This window comes from Crocuta crocuta, unplaced genomic scaffold (genome assembly GCF_008692635.1).
Source record: "Crocuta crocuta isolate KB4526 unplaced genomic scaffold, BGI_CrCroc_1.0 scaffold72, whole genome shotgun sequence".
Lineage (NCBI taxonomy): Eukaryota > Metazoa > Chordata > Mammalia > Carnivora > Hyaenidae > Crocuta > Crocuta crocuta.
The window spans coordinates 6510961-6531206 of record NW_027529427.1 but is presented as its reverse complement, the minus strand read 5'-3'; the positions used below and the strand labels follow the sequence as shown (position 1 = coordinate 6531206).

Sequence of the window (20246 nt, the reverse complement as noted above, 5' to 3'; positions counted from 1 at the left end):
GTATTTCCTTTTGCATGTTCACATGATCATGTCCTTTTTTTTTTTTTTTCCTTAAGTTTATTTATTTTGAGAGAGAATATGCAAGCAGGGGAGATAGCAGAGAGAGAGAGAGAGAAGAAGAGAGAAAATCCCAAGCAGGCTCAGGCTCAGTGCTGTCAGCACAGAGCTCAACACAGGGTTCGACCTCATGAACTGTGAGATTATTACCTGAGTTGAAATCAAGAGTTGGANTTTATTAAAAAAAAATTTTTTTTTAACCTTTATTTATTTTTGAGAGAGACAGAGAGACACAATCCAAAGTAGGCTCCAGGAACTGTCAGCACATAAACTCACAAACCGCAAAATCATGACGTGAGCTGAAGTTGGATGCTTAACTGACTGAGCCTCCNGGAGGGTGCCCGTTTCTCCACATCCTCGCCAGCATCTAGAGTTCTCTGATTTTCTCATTTTAGCCATTCTGACTGGCGTGAGGTTCTCCACCCTTTTTAATCCTTGGATGGCTTGAACTTTAGTGGAAAGACTCAATTTCTTTATGTTTAACATGTGTCTCTTATACATAGCATGTATATAGTAGGGTCCTTTCTGGACTATAATTCTGCATATGTATGCATTTATAAAATATACAGTTGAATCTTTTTTTGTGTGTGTTTTGTTTTTAAAGTAATATTATAATCTCTGTCTTTTAATTGGTAGTGTGTAGTCCATTTTCTTTTTTTAGTCCATTTTCCATTTAACATAGTTATTGACATGATTGTGTTTAAGTTCATCATCTTGCTGATGTTTTATTAATCTCTTGGTTTTTGTTCCTTTGTTACTCTTTTCATGCCTTCTTTGGGTGAATTAAAAGAATTTTAATGTTTCATTTCACTTCTGTTATTGACTTCTTGCCTTGTACCTCCTTTTATTTTCAGTGATTGCACTAGGGTTAACAATGTGTCTTTATCTTACATAAGTCAGTATTGTACATATTCACATTTCATGCATCACGTTGGGGAAGTAACTTTTTAAAAAAAACTTTATAGCTATCATTACTTTTGATCATTATTTTTTTATTCTTTTTTTTAATAAAAAATTCTTTTAATGTTTATTTAGTTTTTGAGAGAGAGACAGAGAGACAGACTGTGAGCGGGGGAAGGGCAGAGAGAGAGGGAGACACAGAGTCCAAAGTAGACTCAAGGCTCTGAGTTGTCAGCACAGAGCCTGATATGGGCTCAAACTCAAACTGCAGGATCATGACCTGAGCTGAAGTCAGATGCCTAACTAAGCCACCCAGTCACCCCTCCATCATTCTTTTTTTTTTAATTGGATTTAAAAAGATTTTTTTAATGTTTTGTTTATTTCTGAGAGAGAGAGAGACAGTGTGAGCAGGGCAGGGGCAGAGAGAGAGAGAGGGAGACACAGAATCCAAAGCAAGTTCCAGGCTCTAAGCTGTCAGCACAGAGCCCAACGCAGGGCTCAAACTTATGGACCATGAGATCATGACCTGAACAGAAGTTGGACCCTTAACCGACTGAGCCACCCAGGCACTCCTCACTCATTATTTTCTGATCACTGTTCTTTCCATTTTGAAATCTTAACAGAAAGTTCCCTATATGAGTTACAGTGAAATGAGTAGAGTCAGAGTCATGAAAGACCATTCTAGTCAGTGAGGAGAAGCATCTGGGAACTAAAGCAGGGACCCTGAAGTAGTCTCCCATCTGATGATTTTTAGAACTTAAATTTTTGAGTAGGAAAGACGACTATAACCTGCTATTCCTAAATTCTCAGTGAATTATATTAGAATTCTTTTAGAAGCCTATTATAAAACCTTTTAAGTGTCCTATTTAATTAAAGATAGTTTCATAATAACAGTAGATCTTCCTCCTGTCCACTGTACAAAGAAAGTCACATGTTGTTTAGTCTTTAAGCTGTGGTCTCTCATCTCCCTTTTTAAAAAATTTTTTTTTAAGTTTATTTATTTTATTTATTTTGAGAGAGAGAAGGAGGGGCGAGAGAGGGGAAGAGAGAGAAGCCCGAGCAGGGTCTGCACTGTCAGCTCAGAGCCCAGTGTGGGGCTCAAACCCACGAGCCTGTGTGATCATGACCTGTGTGATCATGCTCCACTGACTGAGCCACCCAGGCATCTCTGTAGTCTCTCCTAACTCACTCTTCTGTACTCTGCTTTGTGTTGCTGGGGATGGGACTCTACACTAGCGGGTGGTAAACTTTAACATATATATATTAATACACAGTAATATGCAATCTTATAAATAATATATTGTGCGTGTGTATGTATATACACATACATATAAAACTTAGTAAATATTTTAGGCTTTGCAAACCACATATGGTCTCTACTACATATTCTTTTTTCCCCCCTACAGCTCTTTAAAAAAAAACATAGACTATTCTTAGCTCTTACTCCATACAGAAAATGAGCTGCCAACTGGGTTGCAGTATGCCAACCAACTCCTGCTTTACACATTTGTTTTCCGCCTGCTGCCTTCCTTCTGCCAATAGAGGATATTAGAGAATTTTAAAAGGCCTGGACAATGAGAAGAGACATGATCTTTCCCGTTTTATCCTCCATTTGTGTCATCATCCGAACTGCATGCTTTTCTTCTTCTTCTTCTTCTTCTTCTTCTTCTTCTTCTTCTTCTTTCTTCTTTCTTCTTTCTTCTTTCTTCTTCTTTCTTCTTTCTTCTTTCTTCTTCTTCTTTCTTCTCCTTCTTGCTCTTGCTCTTGCTCTTGTTCTTGTCTGGCATCGGGAACTGCTTCCAGTTGGTGGTGGTGGTTGGTTTTTTCTCACATCCCTGAAACCAACCGCATCATGTTCCATTAGAGATAGCAGAACTAACTGACCAGCACTTCCTTCTCAGAGGTCTGGGTCCCAGCTCTGCAGGGCTCCTTCTCTGAGCTTTGTTACCTCAAGGTCTAGGGTTGGCAACTCTTTCTTGGTGTTAGCTTGGTGTTTCCATTTTGCCTTTTCAAGCCTTTAATATACATCTAACCACTTCACTTCATTAAATTATCCTTGTTGAAATACCTGTGGTTTCTGTCTTCCTGATTGCACTCTGATCATTAAAGCTGTACTTGTGAGCTTTTCGCATTTAACTACAGGGGAATCTGAGAACTAACTAGAGCTGTCAGAAGTGTTTAATTTGAATGTTGTCAGTGAGGCTCTTTGTTGTAAGTAAGAACAATGGTAATCGAGAGCAGTTGGTAAGCTTCTAGGTTTGAAAACATTTAGAGAGGATTAAATGATTTTTTTAAGTTTATTTGAGAGAGAGAGAGTGCACGCACATGAGCGATCGCCAGCAGGGGAGGGGCAGAGAGAGGGCAAGAGAGAATCCCAATCAGGCTCCATGCTGTAAGCGTTGAACTCGATGGGGGGTTCAATCCCATGAATGATGAGATCATGGCCTGAACACCTCACTAACTGAGCCACCCAGGCACCTCCTGGATTAAATGATTTGTGTCCTTAAGAGTCACATCTAAACCTTTCTTCCCCTCCTAACTCCATTTTTAGTGTCAAAATTCTCTAACTTGTTGGTATAGGAGTTTTTATGAGTTGTAGACTGTAGAAAGGAGATTATTTAATAGTACTCTTTTTTTTAAATATTTATTTTTGAGAGAGAGAGAGATGGAGCACAAGTGGGGGAGGGGAAGAGAGAGAGGGAGACACAGATTTGGAAGCAGGTTCCAGGCTCTGAGCTGTCAGCACAGGGCCCAATTCGGGACTTGAACCCATGAACTGTGAGATCGTGACCTGAACCGAAGTCGGATATTTACTCAACTGAGCCATCCACACGCCCCTACTAGTAATTTTCTTGAGGTTTATTATCTCTGTGGATTATTTTTGAGCTTTACTCATTCCCTTTTGGCTTGAAACTGTAGTCATTACTATTTTTCCTCCCAGTGGGCATTTTCTGTCCTATTTAATATTACGTATTTAATTTTATGATCATATTTTTAGTATATTACAAGCTTTAACCTGAGAGACTGCATTTAGATACTTGTCACAGTGTAAGTTAAGTGGTTCTAATTCTGAATACCCCTCTTTGTTTCTTCCTCAGGACACAGCCAGTGTGAAGTCCTCCAGTAGTCTGGAACCCAATCTTTTTTGTGATGAAGAAATTCCCATCAAGTCTGAAGAGGTGGTCACTCACATGTGGACAGCGCCTTCATTTTGTGCAGAACATGCTTATTCTTCTGCTTCTAAGAGTTGTTCTCAAGGTATTGCCCTGTAAAGCAATGTGGAGAAGATAAGCCTGAAACCACTGAGAAAAAACATTAATCAAGACTGAATCTCTCTTAAATTCATGGTGTATCCTGGTCATGAAATACTAGTAAAACCTGAAAATGCAATTTTGGTTAGGAAAAGCTAAGTCTCTATTTTCATTTTATGTTACTAGGTGGTAACCTGAAAAAAACTTGCATTGAATTGTTGAATCCTAATGAGAAGAACTTTAGAGGCTCTTTGGTTATCTCATTTATATAAAATCTCTTATAGGCCTCTATTTGTTCATTACCAGTTGTTGAGGAACTTGCTACTTTTTAAGAATATTCATTCTTGTTTTGGAAAGCTTCGTTAGAAATTCTTCCTTTCCTTGGTAGATAATTGCTCTCGTATGTCCACTTTCCTTTTTCCCAGTGAACATACATCATTAGGTCACACCTCTGGGAAGTAAAGGGTGTTTTTCTCTCCATTCAGGATTTTATGGAACAGCTTATTAGGAGGATAGCAACTGATTTGTAAAGGGCATCTCACATGCTTATTAATTAATCCTTTGGTTCTTTAAAATGGAGAGAGAATGGATTAAGAGATTCTTTCCCATTCCGCTTCTACTTCAGTCACAGAGTAAGGAATCAGTAAGGAACCAGATTTTTACTCTTAATTTTTGGGAGTAGGCATTAGAATTGTAGATCTTTTTGTTTTGTATATTTTGAAGATTTCATTCTCACTTTCATATGGATACAGTGAATTCAGATATCTAAAGTAAGTATTAGAGGAGGAGGAACCATTCCCCTAAATAATTTACATTGGAAACATTACAGTTTGTCCATGGTTTTAATTTTTCTGCTTTGTCTTTTGTTTTATTGGGAAGGTTCTAGTACCCCAAGGAAACAGCCTCGGAAGAGCCCTTTGGTGCCCCGGAGTTTGGAACCTCCAGTGTTGGAGTTGTCACCTGGCGCTAAAGCCCAGCTGGAAGAACTTATGATGGTTGGGGATCTCCTAGAAGTATCTCTGGATGAGACTCAACACATATGGCGGATTTTGCAGGCCACACACCCACCCTCTGAAGACAGATTCCTGCATATCATGGAGGCAAGGATTTAAAGCTTAAACTGTGGCTTTAACGTTTTTTAGAATGTGTTGGTTCTTTGGAGGTACCACAAATTCCAGGATGGGGATGGCCGAGTGGGAAGTATTGTGGCTGTCCTACTTTTTTTCCATTAAGCCAAAAATAGTTCTGCTTTATGGCTTTCTTTATTAAGATTTTATGTACTATCTGGAGTGGGGGGGAAGCAAATGCCATTTCTGCTAAAAAGAAAGGAGAGTACTGAAAACTACGAGTTCTTCTAAGGAAGGAACAACTTCCTTATCCCAGACTCCCACTGTTGAAAGGCCCCAAAGGGAAGGCAGAAGAAAATACAGTGGTTAAAAAAAAGAAGTAAGGGAAGGGTTAAATAGAGGAAGAGGGGAGAATAAAAGGGAAGGGTTAAATAGAAGCAAATTGGGGTAGGAAAGAGAGTCCGTGTTCATTTATTAATACCTAATATGTTTGCAATTTATATGATGTTTCCCTGTGATCTCATTCAATCCTCACTGTAATCCTGAAGGGGAGAGAGGAAAGGATAGATGGGCAAGTATTGAGCCATGCTATACATGAAGAGATTCAGGGTAAGAGAGGTAGAAACGTTCTTAGATCACACGTTTAGTCAAAACAAAGAGACCTGGGAGCGCCTGGGTAGCTCAGTTGGTTAAGCATATGACTTCAGCTCAGGTCATGATCTCATGGTTTGTGGGTTCAAGCCCCGCATCAGGCTTTGTGCTGACAGCTAGGTCAGAGCCTGGAGCCTGCTTCAGATTCTATGTCTTCCTCTCTCTGACCCTCCCCTGCCCACACTGTCTGTCTGTCTGTCTGTCTGTCTGTCTCTCTCTCTCTCTCTCTCACACACACACACACACACACACACACGCACACACACAGAAATAAATTACAAAAACATAAAAAAAAAACCCTAAGTGACCTGGATTCCAGCCCTGGCATTGGACTCCTAATATTCTTTTCATTATTCTTTTCCATTACTTATTTCCATGTAATGGAATGTTGCAATGTCACTGACAGTTGATACAAATACACATAGCATGTGATAGTCTTTGGTTTGGAATTCAGATCAAAGGTAATCTGATTTAGATGGTTTTCCAAAATACAAAGAGTTTACTTTACATCCATTATCTCATCTGATCCTCTTCATTTTACGTGTAAGGAAACACAAAGTATTGAGAGGGTCAGTGTATAGTGTAAGATGTGATAGACTTCACACATTTATAATGAAGTGTTTTGCATTCTCCAGTTTCTGAGGTTCCTGTCAAAGATTCTCCAGCCTCAAATATGTCACAAAATGAATTCTCAAATGGTGTTTCTTGTCAAGCTTAAAGTTTTTCAACATTTCTTTCTATATACCTCATCCTTGTTGTTCTTGTTGCTAGACATACTTTTACTATTAAAATTTTTAATGTTTATTACATTGGCATATAATAGAAGTTAGAAAAATATTAGAAAATTGAAAAGAAAAATGAGTTTTTTTGCTTTGTCACATCAAGTATGTTCTAGCCCTTACCGAAGTTACTATATATCTTTTGTAATGGGATCATGGATACAGTTTTATGTTTTGCCAACCATTTTGATAACTTCTTGGCCTTCAGGAATTAATTGTGAGTTAATAAAGAACTGTAGTAGTAGTAAATGAAGACAAAAAAGCTTATTACATAATTCATTGTACGTTTAGTGCTTTTAGTTTTATGGTTATGCTTTATCTCAATTAAACAGAGGTACTACGCACTATACTCTTATACGCTAACAGTGGTATTTTTTCCCTAGTAATCTAAAGTCAGGTGTTTTATATAGGCTTGCCATTATTTTCTTCTGTTGACTTATTTTCATGGAATATTATATTTGATTTCTTTTGTATTTTAATGTTTCTTTTTCAGAGAGCGCGTGCATGCATGTGTGCAAGCGGGGGAGGGACCGAGAGGCAGGTGGACAAAGGATCCGAAGTGGGCTCTGCGCTGATAGCAAAGAGCCTGATGTAGGGCTCAAAATCATGAACCCATGAAATCATGACCTGAGCTGAAGTTGGAAACTTAACTGACTGAGCCCCTATATTTGCTTTCTTAAAATGTCTTTTAAATATCTTTAGAACATTGTGTATAATGTACACAACTTAAAATTTACATTAATCCTTCTTAAGTATACAATTCAGTTGTATTAATTGCATTTATAGTGCTCAGCTCTTGCTGCTGTCCATTTCCATTATTGTCCCAAACTAAACATCTGTACACATTAAACAGTAAATACCATTTCCCTCTCCGCTCAGCTCCCAGTACCTCTATTCTCCTCTCTGTTTCTGTTGTTTCTGTTTCTGTTAAGTTTGTTTATTCAAGCTACTTCATATAAGAGAATAAAACCGTTTTTAAATGTCTTGCTTTTAGAGGTGGCTCAGTTGGTTAAGTGTCCTACTCTTGATATCAGCTCAGGTCTTGATCTTAGGGTTGTGATTTCAAGCTCCATATTGAGCTCTGTGCCAGAAGTGGAGCCTACTTAAAATAAATGGATGGATGGATGGATGGGTGGATGAATAAAGTAAGCAAGAATGATTATTATTTAAAATAAAATAAATGTCTTGCTTTAAAATTGTTTCTAATTTTATATTGATGAAGGATGACAGCATGGAAGAGAAACCATTAAAAATAAAAGGAAAAGACTCTTCAGAGAAGAAACGGAAACGGAAGCTAGAAAAAGTCGAACAGCTCTTTGGAGAAGGAAAACCGAAGTCCAAGGAGTTAAAAAAAATGGATAAACCTAAAAAGAAGAAATTAAAACTAAGTGCAGAAAAATCAAAGGAGCTGAATAAACTGGCCAAGAAACTGGCGAAGGAAGAAGAGAGAAAGAAGAAGAAGGAGAAGGTAGCCGTTGCCAAAGTTGACCTTGTGAAAGAGACTACTGAGAAGAAGAGAGAGAAAAAAGTGCTGGACATCCCCTCAAAGTATGACTGGTCCGGGGCGGAAGAGTCCGACGACGAGAATGCTGTGTGTGCAGCACAGAACTGCCAGAGGCCCTGCAAGGACAAGGTGAGCTCTTAGCCGGCCGGTCACAGGGGAGAGAGGCCAGGGAGCGCCATCCCCGGCAGGAGCTTGTTGGAGTGAGAATCTGGATTTGATTCCAGGATTTGGGCTTCCAATTTCATATGTTTTCTACAGTTTCATAAACTGTTTTGAATTAGGAGGCTCTTAGGTCAGTGTGCTTAGTAGAAGAAATGTTGTGCTTTAAGAGTCAGGTACTTTGTGAACATAATGAGACAAGAGCAGAGAGAAGCTATGCAATAACCCTGAGTAGCGGTGCATCTCATGTGTAGTTGGCATAGCAGTTTCGGTGTAGGCTTTTGCCTTCCCTGTAGGGTGACTCAGAGAACTGAATACCTTATCAAGTAGTCACAGTGCCCTGGAAACATTTCTGGGCCAGTGTTTTAAGAGCTCTGGCAAATTGCGTTAAGATTTGTTCTAAAGACCTAAACTAAGGGGTTAAATCTTCCCATTTGGTCTGTGTCTTACCAACACTCAGGTCTATGTGCATTCTTCTAAGTGGAGTAATATTTTTTTCAAATACCTTGTGAAAAAATAATTAAGACCTTTAAAGGTATTACTTTAAAAGTTTTGTATATTAATTATGTGATGGCCACTCTAGGTAATATTGACGTTATGAACTTCTGAGAAAGATAGATGAACTTTATGAAAAATCCCAGTTTATTCAATGACTGGAGGCATCTTTTATGGTTCCCATCAAGATTATTAGTAAATTCAGAATTTTAATTTGATCATGCTCATTATACCACTTGATATTTAAATTTTTAATACCCCCTCGATTTGCATATTTGAACAGAATAAATATAACTGCATCATTATTCCCTTACTTCCCTCCTCAGTCAAATACTTGTTAGAGCTTGAAGAGGTCACCTTGTCCAGGCTCTTCATTTTACAAATGATGGAACCAGGACTCAGTGAAGATAACTGATGTGACCAAAGTCATAGAGCTAATTAGTGCAAAGCCAAAAGTAGAACCGTGGTTTCCTGGCTCCCAGACCAGGTTTTCTCCACTAATAACCCCACCCCACCGATAATTAAGATGTAAGTACAAAAGCACATTCCAAAACTGAATGCCACTTACATTTAAATTATACTTATTAAATGTTTTCCACTCATTTTTGGAAAATGAATATATATCTGTTAAGACACATATCCCATAATTTAACCTTCCGGGGCAATACCTACAAATATTTTATTGTGTTTCTGTCTAGTCCTCTCTATATGGTTTATTTTATGTCATGTCATAATACCTAACCACTTTTGTATCTTTATTATATAAATGTTTCTATTTTATGAACATTTCAAAGCATTTTAGTAGATACATTATATACGTGTGTATATTACTTTCCTTTCATTTTGAATTTATTCTTTTACCAATTTGTTTACTAAAGAAGCTGATGGAAGGTTAACTTTTTCTTTGGGTACTGAAGAAGTATTGGCAGCTCATGTTGGCAGAACCGTCTCCCTTTTTTCTTAACTAATTTTATATGGCAGTTTCAGGACTGGCAGCAAGATGGTGTTTTTTTTAAGCTTTCTTGTCATCCTTCCTACAATGTTTATATTCATCACAAACCTTTTGCTTCTGTTTTTTCACCTTCTCACTTAATAATCTTCCCCTCCTCTGCTCAACATTGTAAATATGGCTTAGGTCATCCATTATCTTCCTGCATCAGCATGTAAACGCTACAAACAGTTTTCTCTTCATCTGCTATAAAATTGTTAAATTAACACATGCCCTGCTTACTCTCTGGGTTGTGAGAATAAGAGAAGATAATCTGTATGAAAGCACTTGGTAACCAAAATGCAGTGTAAATGGTAAAATCTGATGTTTATTTTTAAGTGAGCCCTGAGATTTGCTCCTAATGTTAAAAGTATTGAAAGTTATCCTAATAGTACAGAGGAAGATTTAGCTGAACATTCAGAGATGTCTATTTCAAACTGTTAAAACACATACAAAGGTGAGGAAGGTGTGCCTTAACCTGTCATTAGTATACGTAAAAGAAACTTAGTAAATGTAATTGGTTTTTTTTTTTTTTTTTTGAGAGAGCGAGCGGGGTACAGGCAGAGAGAGAGGGATCTGAGGAAAGAGGATCTGAAGCAGGCTCTGTGCTGACAGCAGAGAGCCTGATGCAGGGCCTGAGCTCATGAACCACAAGAGCATGACCTGAGGCAAAATCAGACACATAACTGACTGAGTCACCCAGGCACCCCAAAATGTTGTATTTTTATAATGTGCTTAATTTTTTAAATCAATTTTTAAGTAATTTTTTATGTTTACTTTTTAGAGAGACAGAGTGTGAGCAGGAGAGGGGCAGAAAGAGAGGGAGACATGGAAGCTAAAGCAGACTTAAGGTTCAGAGCTGTGAGACCGAGCCTGATGCTCGGTTCTAACTCCTGAACCGAGCCAAAGTTGGATGCTTAACTGCCTGAGCCACCCGGCTGCCCCTAATGTGTTTTATATTAAACAGAAATTATTTCAGATAGTAAACATTTTGTCCATCATTGCTGTTTTGCAATATTTAGGGTTCTCCCAAGTTTGTTCTCGACACTAGTTTTACTAGATAAAAGATATATTTCTTTAACTGTTCTGTAAAGAATTTTACAACGTTCTCAATTTGAAGTATAGTATTTCTCTAAGAAAACTAATGCATGGCATAAAATGGTAAAAAAAATGTTTTTCGAGAAGCTTGTGTTCTTTAAATATCATAAAGCAAAAAATAACTTCTAGGGTTCATTCATATTTAGGTAAATGTACATTTATCATTTTCCTAACCAATAATTACTATTACTTTCCCCCCAAAATGTGCAGATTGAGAAAGCTTTGAAGGGCTACCTAAATGTACCTAGCCTCAATTTCAAAATGTTTTAGAAAGAGAAAAAAATACTATCAGAATAATGTAAAGGGTTAAAAAAAAACTATCTCTTCCACTATTACCAAATTAATTTCAAGGTGAAATAAAATTTAAAAATAATAACGAAGTCCCTGAAGTCTGTCCCTTTCATTCAGTCTTACTGATACCAAGAATAAAAGAAGTTAACTTGAAAAGGAGCACATTCTTTCAAGCTAACATTTAAGTAACCTTTTTTTTTTTCTGTATTAGAATAAATATTTAACCGTTTATGAAAATAGAGTTTTTTCCCTTACCTTTTTTTTTAACCTTTTTCCTGTGGACTTTTTCCTTACCCATTACTATTTCCATAAGTTTTGGATGGTTAAATAGAGATTAAGTTTATAAATCTACGTCTCACTTTTACTCTTTGTTAACCACTATGATTTATTAAAAGATTTTCAGAGGGTGTTGTTTCAGCCAAAGTATTGCATTTCTATTATTAGTTCATATCTCTTTTTAAAAGCAAAATAATCAAAGGTTGGATTACCCTCAATGAGTGTATAACACACACATACACACACACACACGATGTGGAGATAGGGTAACCCAACTGTTGCAATTTGCCTAGACTTCTAGTTTTAGCATTGAAATTCCTGTGTTGGAAAATACATCAATCTTGGGCTGGCTAAGAGGGTTGGCCACTTAATGTTGAGAACACCAAAAATATATACACAAGGATTCTGAACATTGTTCTGTTGTACTTCATTAAATGAATTGTTTTAATTTTTCGAATCTGGTTTTTGCAGGGAACCTTGGTGCAGTAGAGATTGAATGCCAAAATAACAAAAGCTCAGTAGGGTAACTAAGCTAAGACTATCACTAAATCACCAGGCTTTCTTTTTTCCCAGTGCAGTAATAATGCCTGTGGAGTGAACAAAATGAAATACACTAAATATTTTTAAGTGTAAATATGAAACCATGTAGCAAAACATGAAATACCAAATTAACATTATTTCCTGTATTTAACATATTTTGCTTTTAAAACTTCCCCAAATCCAGCTGGTAATATATATGTACTATACTTTCAAATCTCTTATCAGTTAATATTTGAACAGCTCACAGCTGTGAAGTTTTTTAATAATTATTTTTGTGATGTGATAAGTAGATCTCTTGAAAATAATGAAAGGGCAAGTGACTATTAGAATTAGTATGTAGTTAACCAAGTTCTGTGTTCTTGAGTTTTCAGGCTACTACATAGTCTGTTGCTTTTGTGTCAAAATCAGTTGATTCAGTTGAAATTCCAATGGGCCTTTTCAAACAGAAGTAGCACTGGGTGTATGAACATGATAAAAAGATACTAGTAAGGGAAGGACTTTTTTCCCTGCTACATTATTGGGATAAATTGTTATAGAAACTGTAGGCTGAGATAGAATCTGTGTACTGATAAATATCTTAAGAAAAGCTTTATACCATTTTGGAATGGTGGGAGAGCTAGGTGTTAGGAGTTCACAAAAGAGAACGTGTTATCCTTACTTGAAACTGATAGATTTAATTTGGGGAAACTTGGAAGCCAGTGAATTTAGTGCAGAATGAGATTTTTAAAAAGATTGGGACTGCTTTTCTTGGCATCAAATACTAATATATTGAGAACTTTCTTACCCTGTAGGTTGGTATGAATGGGGACCAGACTAGATTAAGAAGGTTAAAAGTAGGACCAACCTTTATGTGTTGGTTCAGAGTGGCGTCATAAACAGGGTAATATTTCAAACTTGGGCAGCCCAAAGAAACACAGATCATCCTTCCAGTTCTCAATACCATCGCCAAATAGCCAAAACACTTACCCTAGGTTCACTTACCATCAAAATAACATTTGGTAAATCTTCATTGCTATACTACCTGTGTTTTTAGTTTGTTGCAAAGAAATCATTTATCTCCCTTTTTTGTCTTTCATATACTAGTTTGCTGCAGTAGGAACAGTTTGATCAGTTTTCTTACTGCACTGACTTCAGAAACTAAATATTACACAAATGATTACAGAATAGAAACAGAGTTTGTTTTAGGAAGGAATTGTTAAATTGCTCTGAATTTACCAGGAAGCAGTATCACAAAGTGCCAGGGATGATCAAATTTAGAAAATATAAAAATTACAGAGAATTTGACTGAAAATGTAGGCTCTGGTTTGTACCCCCAAGATATTCTGAGTCCGTAGGTTTGGGATGGGTCTTAGCTGTCCTTCTAATGAACACAACAGGTTATTCGGCATAACTGGTCTATTCTGAGAAGCAGTACTACAGGCAGTTATTTCAAGGTGCAAAGTGGATTTTGTGTAAGATCGGAGGCATGAAATTGTGATCTTCAAAAATGCCAGGCAGTGAACTAGCTGTTTTGCCATACATTATTTCATTTAATCTTCTAAATAATCCTGTAAACAGGATATTATCTCCATTTTACAGATGAGGAAGTTGAGATTTACTGAGATTAAATTCTTTGCCTCAAATTTTACACATCAGAACTCAGAACTTGTGACTGAATTCAGTAATCTTTATTGTACACAGCACTGTCCCTTAATATCTAGAGCTCTAGAATAGAAACAATGGAAGAAGAAAGATTATTTTGACAAGTGATTTTTTTCCCACGCTTTATTATAACCCTAAAACCACTAACATGAGTATCATCATTTTGATAACTCTTACAGTACGTGGAAACTAATTTTGGAAACTACTCACTTACCCTGAAACTCATTTACTTGGCCAAAACCTTCTTTCTCTGTTCTTTCTCATAAACTGCACTGAGTACCTGTTTGATCCCTTGATACTCTTTACTTTGCTCTGAAAACTGGCAAAGCTCATTGTTCTAAGTGGCTTTGTAAGTTGCCAGCGAGATGATCCACTTTGTACTGGGGAGAGGAAGAGTAGCTCTTTTAATCTTAAAGGTTCTCATCGGCCATGACATCAGTTATAAAAACTACCACAGTCATCCTCCAAATACAAAAGCCCCAAATCATCTTATTGTTAACTACAGGCCCAAGGCTTACTTAAAGTCACCAAACTATAGTCCCTTTCTAGTCTCCTATGATCACAATATCCTCTGAAGGGTCAAAGTTTGTCTGGCCTATCAGTTATACAGACTTGAATTTTAAACCCCAGAGTGATCTATTGACCTGTGACTTTTACTGTTTTAATTGGTTAATTTGTAAGATTTGACCTCTGATATTTGCTAACTTTTTATAGGGAGTTGTATTTGTAACGGAAGAAGAGAAGAATAAAAAATATTAGTTTTAAAAGTGGCCTATGTGACTGCTTTTCTAAAAAGGTATTTAATGCTCTTAGTACTTTGGCTTATCTCTTTGAAATAAAGCTAATACACAGGATTGCCTTCACATTGTTGTATTCTTCCTTTCTTGATTGATAATTGCATTGTCTTAGAGTCTAGAAATTGTTAATATTAGCTAAAACTACTTGGCTGCTCTATCAGAAGTTCCTTTTTTGTCAAGTTTTTCTCAAACATGTTTCTGCCTCAAAAGGAGCCCCGGGTATTTATGAGGTAATGGAGTACCTAAGAGGCCTAATTTTGTGGACATATTACGGTAAAATATAATTTGGGGGTATTAACTTCCCAGCTTCTTCCTTTAAAAAGTAACCCCATAAAAAGTCATTGTCTGTCTCTGGATATCCCAGTTATTTGCTATCATTTAAGCCAAGAAAGCTCTTTGGTTTGCTTTTTTTCTAGGTTTCATGTTTATGTAACCTAAACATTCCTCAATCTTGTCTCCTACAGGTAGACTGGGTACAATGTGATGGTGGCTGTGATGAGTGGTTTCATCAAGTTTGTGTGGGTGTATCTCCAGAAATGGCTGAAAATGAAGATTACATCTGTATAAACTGTGCAAAGAAACAAGGGCCAGATAGCCCTGGTCAAGCACCACCTCCTTCCTTCATAATGAGCTACAAACTACCAATGGAGGATCTTAAGGAGACCAGTTAGCAGTTGCTGGGTTAGTTTGGGACATGGGGGGAAATGGACCACATTGAGACCTTAGTCACCAAGTAGAGTGGTTTAGATCCACTCAGAATGTTGCTTCCAAAGACAAATGGCCTTCAGAGAAAGTCCTCTTAGCGGACTTCCTCTTTGCATGGACTGTGTGACCTACATTCTCTTCCAACACATCTATGCAGAGGGTGTCTTTGGTACGGCAGCCAATATTTCAATTTATGTCTCCTCTGAGTATGGTATGTTACTTTACAGCCAGACATTTGATTAAGCTGTAGAGTGGCTGGTTGGCATGAATACATTGGTATGCTAGCAGGGCATGTAGGATGTGGCTTATGGCCAGTTGATATTAGTTAGAGGTTTACAACCTAGGGACAGTACCATCTGGAGGTGCTGATTACTTGGCTCTCCTTAGGAAAGTTGGACAGGAGTGAGAGTACCACTCTCCTTCTACTGTTACCTGGCATATAATGCCCTGCAGAGGCAGCCATGGGAGCAACAGGGCCAAAGTTACTCCTGTTGGTAGTCATGGGACAGTAGCACAGTCTAGACTCCAGCTACTTGTGTGTGTTTGTACCAAGAAGAAAACCCCAAATGAGAGGCAGATCACCTTATCTTCCTAAGGAGGAGTATGTCATCTAGTTCAGAAGTCTGACTAGATTGGATTCTGGGAAGAAGAGCTTTTCTTATTTCAAGACAAGGAGACTTTTTTTTTTTTGGCTTCGAGAAGTCTTGCTGTCTTGGGTCTGCATTTTAGAGACGAGCAGGTACATGGATCCAGGCTCCTGCAAAAGAAAAGAAGACAAGTCCGAATGTTTTACTGAGACACAGTGATGCATGCTTTTCGGGGAAACCTTCATTCACAAGTATACCAGATACCACCAGGCTTCAGGCATGGCCATGAGCAAGACCAGCAAATAACAGCTTTTTGCCTTGCAGCCCTGACCCCGATGTCTGTTGTTTCCAACACTGGCAATTCCTGAGAGTGGCCCACAGCAGATGCTGTTGAATAACACCTTGGCTTCATCGGAGAATGTGGGGTTGTAGCACCTCTGGGTGATGAAGTTGTTTTAGTAAATCCATTTTTAAAAAAAGAAAAAAGGACTTGTTTTTACTTTTTTCTAAATGTCTCTGACTACTGACTGTTCTATAAATAGATTATTTTTCCTTTTTTAATATACATATATGGATATATAAATATATATATATTTACTGTTACCAGCAGCATATGACAGAGTTTTCAGCATCAAAAATCCATTTGGGGGCTTGCTTTCTCTTTTTGCTTTTTAATAAAGAAACCCCATTCCTTCCTTGTAGTACAAGGAGTTAGCACTTCCTTCTCCATCCTTCTGGTCTAGCCTGACCAGATCTTCCATCTTGTCTTTGTTCAAATAGATAATTGTACTTCTTTGTGTTATTGGAACTGGTCCCTGTCTACTGGGAAACTTGGTCTTAACTATTTCTGTGATGGCTGGTTTGTTTTGTTTTTGTATGTGAATGTTTGAAACTATGGTGCTGTGCCCTCTTCCTCATGTTGTGTTTGTTCTCTATTCTTGTTAAGGTGTTAGGTAAGCTGTATGGAAACTTTTATTAGAAGGGGACTGATTTTTTTTAAAGGACAAAGAAACAACCCCCAAAAAACTGAAAATAGTGTTTTGCCTTCACTGTGCCGTGTCCCATTATTTTGGTTAAAAATCTGTGGCTTGACTTAATTTACCAGTTTTCTTTTTAAAAGGGGGGAGCAGGGTGGGCCTAGAGAACAGTTTGTAATCTCCTTTTCCCTTTTTGCCGCCGTCTCTTTTAAAGAAATGTCTTCTAGTAACTAGAAGTGAAATGTACTGTCCAGTTACAGTTTGAGTGGGTATGAGATTTAACTCAAAAGGCATCTTGCTAAAAAAAAAAAGAAAAAGAAAAAAAAAAAAGGCAAAAGCTTTCCTGTAAAACCCAGATTCTGTAAATGCTTTCTCTGTGGTTCAAACTACCTAATTTTTAGTCCGTCTTCCCTTAATCTTATATAACATTTTTAGTGTTTTGATCTGTCACAAGGCTCATAAGCATTGCTGTGCATGATCTCATCTTGTCTGTATATGATTTAAGATTTCAAGGGATATTACAAGGTAACTTGTAACCAATTTCATAAATTTTCATTTTTCCAATCTATATAAAGATATTATTAAGAATTTCATTTGGTTGATGTTATAAAAGAGCACAATATTTTTTGCCTTTTTTCTTCTCCGAAAAGATCTTCAAATACCTTTGGGTTAAAAATTGAATGCAGTTTTAAGTGATGGCTGCCTGGGTGGAATACATTTAAAAATAGTTTATCTTTTCTTCCTAGTCACCCATTAACCTCACTCAGCCATCAGTGGAGGGGCACGGGGATAATGAGAAAGGTAGCTGAGGTGCTGTGCTTCTTGAAGTATGGTGGGTGGGTACAGGTGGCTGTTTAGGAAATAATTTGTGTCCTTAATATGGTATTTACCTGCTGGAGACCTGAGAGAAAAATGCAAGGTAGTCCTCAGCCATGAATAGCTCCCTGTTTATCTTCCAGTGTTTTGAAGCATAAATATATCATTTAGTTGATTTTGTGGGATTTTCTGTATTTATTTGAAAGTCACAAAGGGTTTGGTTTGACTCTTGACTATAGATTTAGACCAAGGCTGAGAAGAACAGATCAGAGACATTAGTTTAAAAAAGAGAGAGAGAGAAATGAACAAATACAAGTCTATAATTTTGGAATTAATGAACTAAGATTCATCTATTTAAAGACATGCTGGTGTTCTAATAAAATACTGTTTTCAGTTAGAGGAAATTACCTATTTACAACTTAATCCATTCTTCAGTGTTGTAACATTTTATATTAAAATTTGATTTAAAATGTTCCTTCTCAAAGTTGCAAATATTCACCATTGGTATTTTAACTTTGGTGTTATTCTTTCAAAGGTATTTCTTACTTTCATTGTAACTATGTTGGGGAAGGTTATAGAAAGAAAAATGGAAAAACGCTACATAGGTCTTTAATACTCTCAAAGGGTAGGTTATTGGAACTATGCAAATTCTCAAGTTTACAAATGCAACTATAGCATTAGTAGTAGTTGGCTTTCTTGTTGGCAGAAGAGGGGACATTTTCTTCCCACAGATGGCTATTTTACTTCCTGATAGTTATTGCAAAAAAGCCATGTTGAGATTCAGATGCTACGCTCCCTTCCTAAGTTGCTGCAAACCACCTTTGCACTGCATGATTCAAATTTGTGCCTCAATAAAATTACAAATTACTGTGTGTCCTACTTTGAATAATTGAAAAGGTAAGCATTAAATTTGTGACTGCCTACTATGTACTTTTAATAATCAACATCCTAGCAAAGCTAGCAGACCTGTAAGATTAGAACAGTTTTTATCTGTGCTTCACTTCTGTTCTTCTCTGCTTTTGTCTTTGATGTCCAAGAAATGTCTGTTTATTTGTTTTTCTTAATTTTAACATTCTGGATGCAGTTGAGTGCACGTAAAAGAAACTCCCTGCTTGTCAGTATTTTAATTCTGTAGTACATTTGTATGAATATGAGCCAGTACTTAAAACAGGATTAAAGGAAAAATTGAGAAAGCCCTTCTTTCAAAGGATGGGACTATCTACTTTTTAGAGAAGAACATGACAATTTGGAGTAGGATTTAAAAATTGTAAATTGTGGAAAAATTAAGCTGTTAAAGTCCCACATATAACCAGGTTCAATAAAGGTTTACATTCAGAACTAGCTTCCTATGTGTGTAGAAAGTTGCTTTTGCAGTAGGTCTGTTAAGTATAAATTTTAAAAAGCAGGCAGTGATTGTCTTTTACAGTTTGAAACCCTTGCCCCCTCTGCCTTTATTTTAAATTAAAGCATATCATTACTTCTTTAGATATGGATGTGCCAAGTGATATTTACAGCATGCGAAGGAAACAGTGGGGTGTGAGTCCGTGTTGGAACTGCAGTCTTCTCTTGGCCTATCCAGTCACCACTATGCAATGGCTGATGTGCACTGGGAAAGGATGTGACGGGTGTAGATGTATCTTGCTTATTCTGACTTTTGCAATACTCCAAGATGTCTAAACGGGAATGTCTTTTGTAAACCTCAAGATCCTCTATTGATTATTCTCTTACATATTTATTTACCTGTTAGTGAGACACTTCAATATAAAATGGACTCTAATTTACCAAGGTTTTTGGTGGTGCCTTATGAAAAGTATGACTTGTTTTCTTGTTTTTGGAGCATGTTTTCCATTTCTTTTGTTTTCTAAAAGAATATTAGATATGGTTATTTGCATTACATCTAAAAAATAAAAAAATTTCTGTGCGTGTGTGCTCAGGTTCCCCCCTACTCTGTCATTTACATTGTGGCAACTCTGAACGGTAACCAAGTAAAGGTAAATGTTGGTAATTAGTATTGACCTGGAGGCAAACTGGCAGACGCTGCAGAGCTTTTCACCTGGGCCAAAGCCCTTTCTGATACTGCACTTGCCCTCTATAAAATCAAATACCGGCCTCAAGTAATTTGATCACCGGTGTGATTAGCCTATTATGGAGAATGGTGTTTTCAGAAAGTGTGAAGTGGAAGAAGTGATTCCTGGAGATTTCACCTGTCCTGCTTTCAGCAAGAATCCAGCAATGATCAACAACCATTTCCCCACCTTTAATTCTTGAGCACTTTGATCCTCGCAGCAAACCATAGCAGGGAAAATGAGGAAATACTTTATTTTGGCCTCCTAATGCTTAAAACTAGTTCAAACTACAGCTTACTTCAGAGAAGTAAATAGCATTTTTTACTCATTGCCAAGGTTACCAGGTCATGCCGGCATTGCTGAAAATGAAGGTTCTGCTTTCAGTGAAATTGGCCTCAAATATGATGTGACTGTGTATATATTTCTTGGTATGGAAAATTGGTGGGAAGAAGCTGGGGGTGGGGTGGGGATCTGGTTATCTCTTGGAAAATAGTTTTCTTGCCAACAAAAAAAAGACCCCTGCAATTTCATACAGTGACAAATTTCTTAAAAATTGTGTAGGGTCCTCCCAGTTCAGATCAAATATTTCTTGGAGCCTTGG

At 37.3% G+C, this 20246-nt stretch overlaps 1 protein-coding gene across 2 annotated transcripts in view; it reads left to right on the top strand.

The window, feature by feature from the left end:
* The window catches only part of KDM5A (lysine demethylase 5A), a 91366-nt gene extending 71862 nt beyond the window's left edge, over window positions 1-19504 (top strand). Inside the window, exons 25-29 of one of the 2 annotated variants that reach the window (XR_013333952.1) lie at window positions 4056-4215; window positions 5088-5308; window positions 7928-8338; window positions 9190-9391; window positions 14959-15020. Coding sequence is in view for 1 of the 2 variants with exons in the window: in XM_077759208.1 (XP_077615334.1) it covers window positions 4056-4215; window positions 5088-5308; window positions 7928-8338; window positions 14959-15165 (999 nt within the window). In the remaining variant the exon portion in view is untranslated. Of the gene's footprint in view, window positions 1-4055; window positions 4216-5087; window positions 5309-7927; window positions 8339-9189; window positions 9392-14958 lie in introns of both variants that reach the window. The other variant, XM_077759208.1, reaches the window with a different exon arrangement.
* Window positions 19505-20246: the final 742 nt, after the last annotated feature.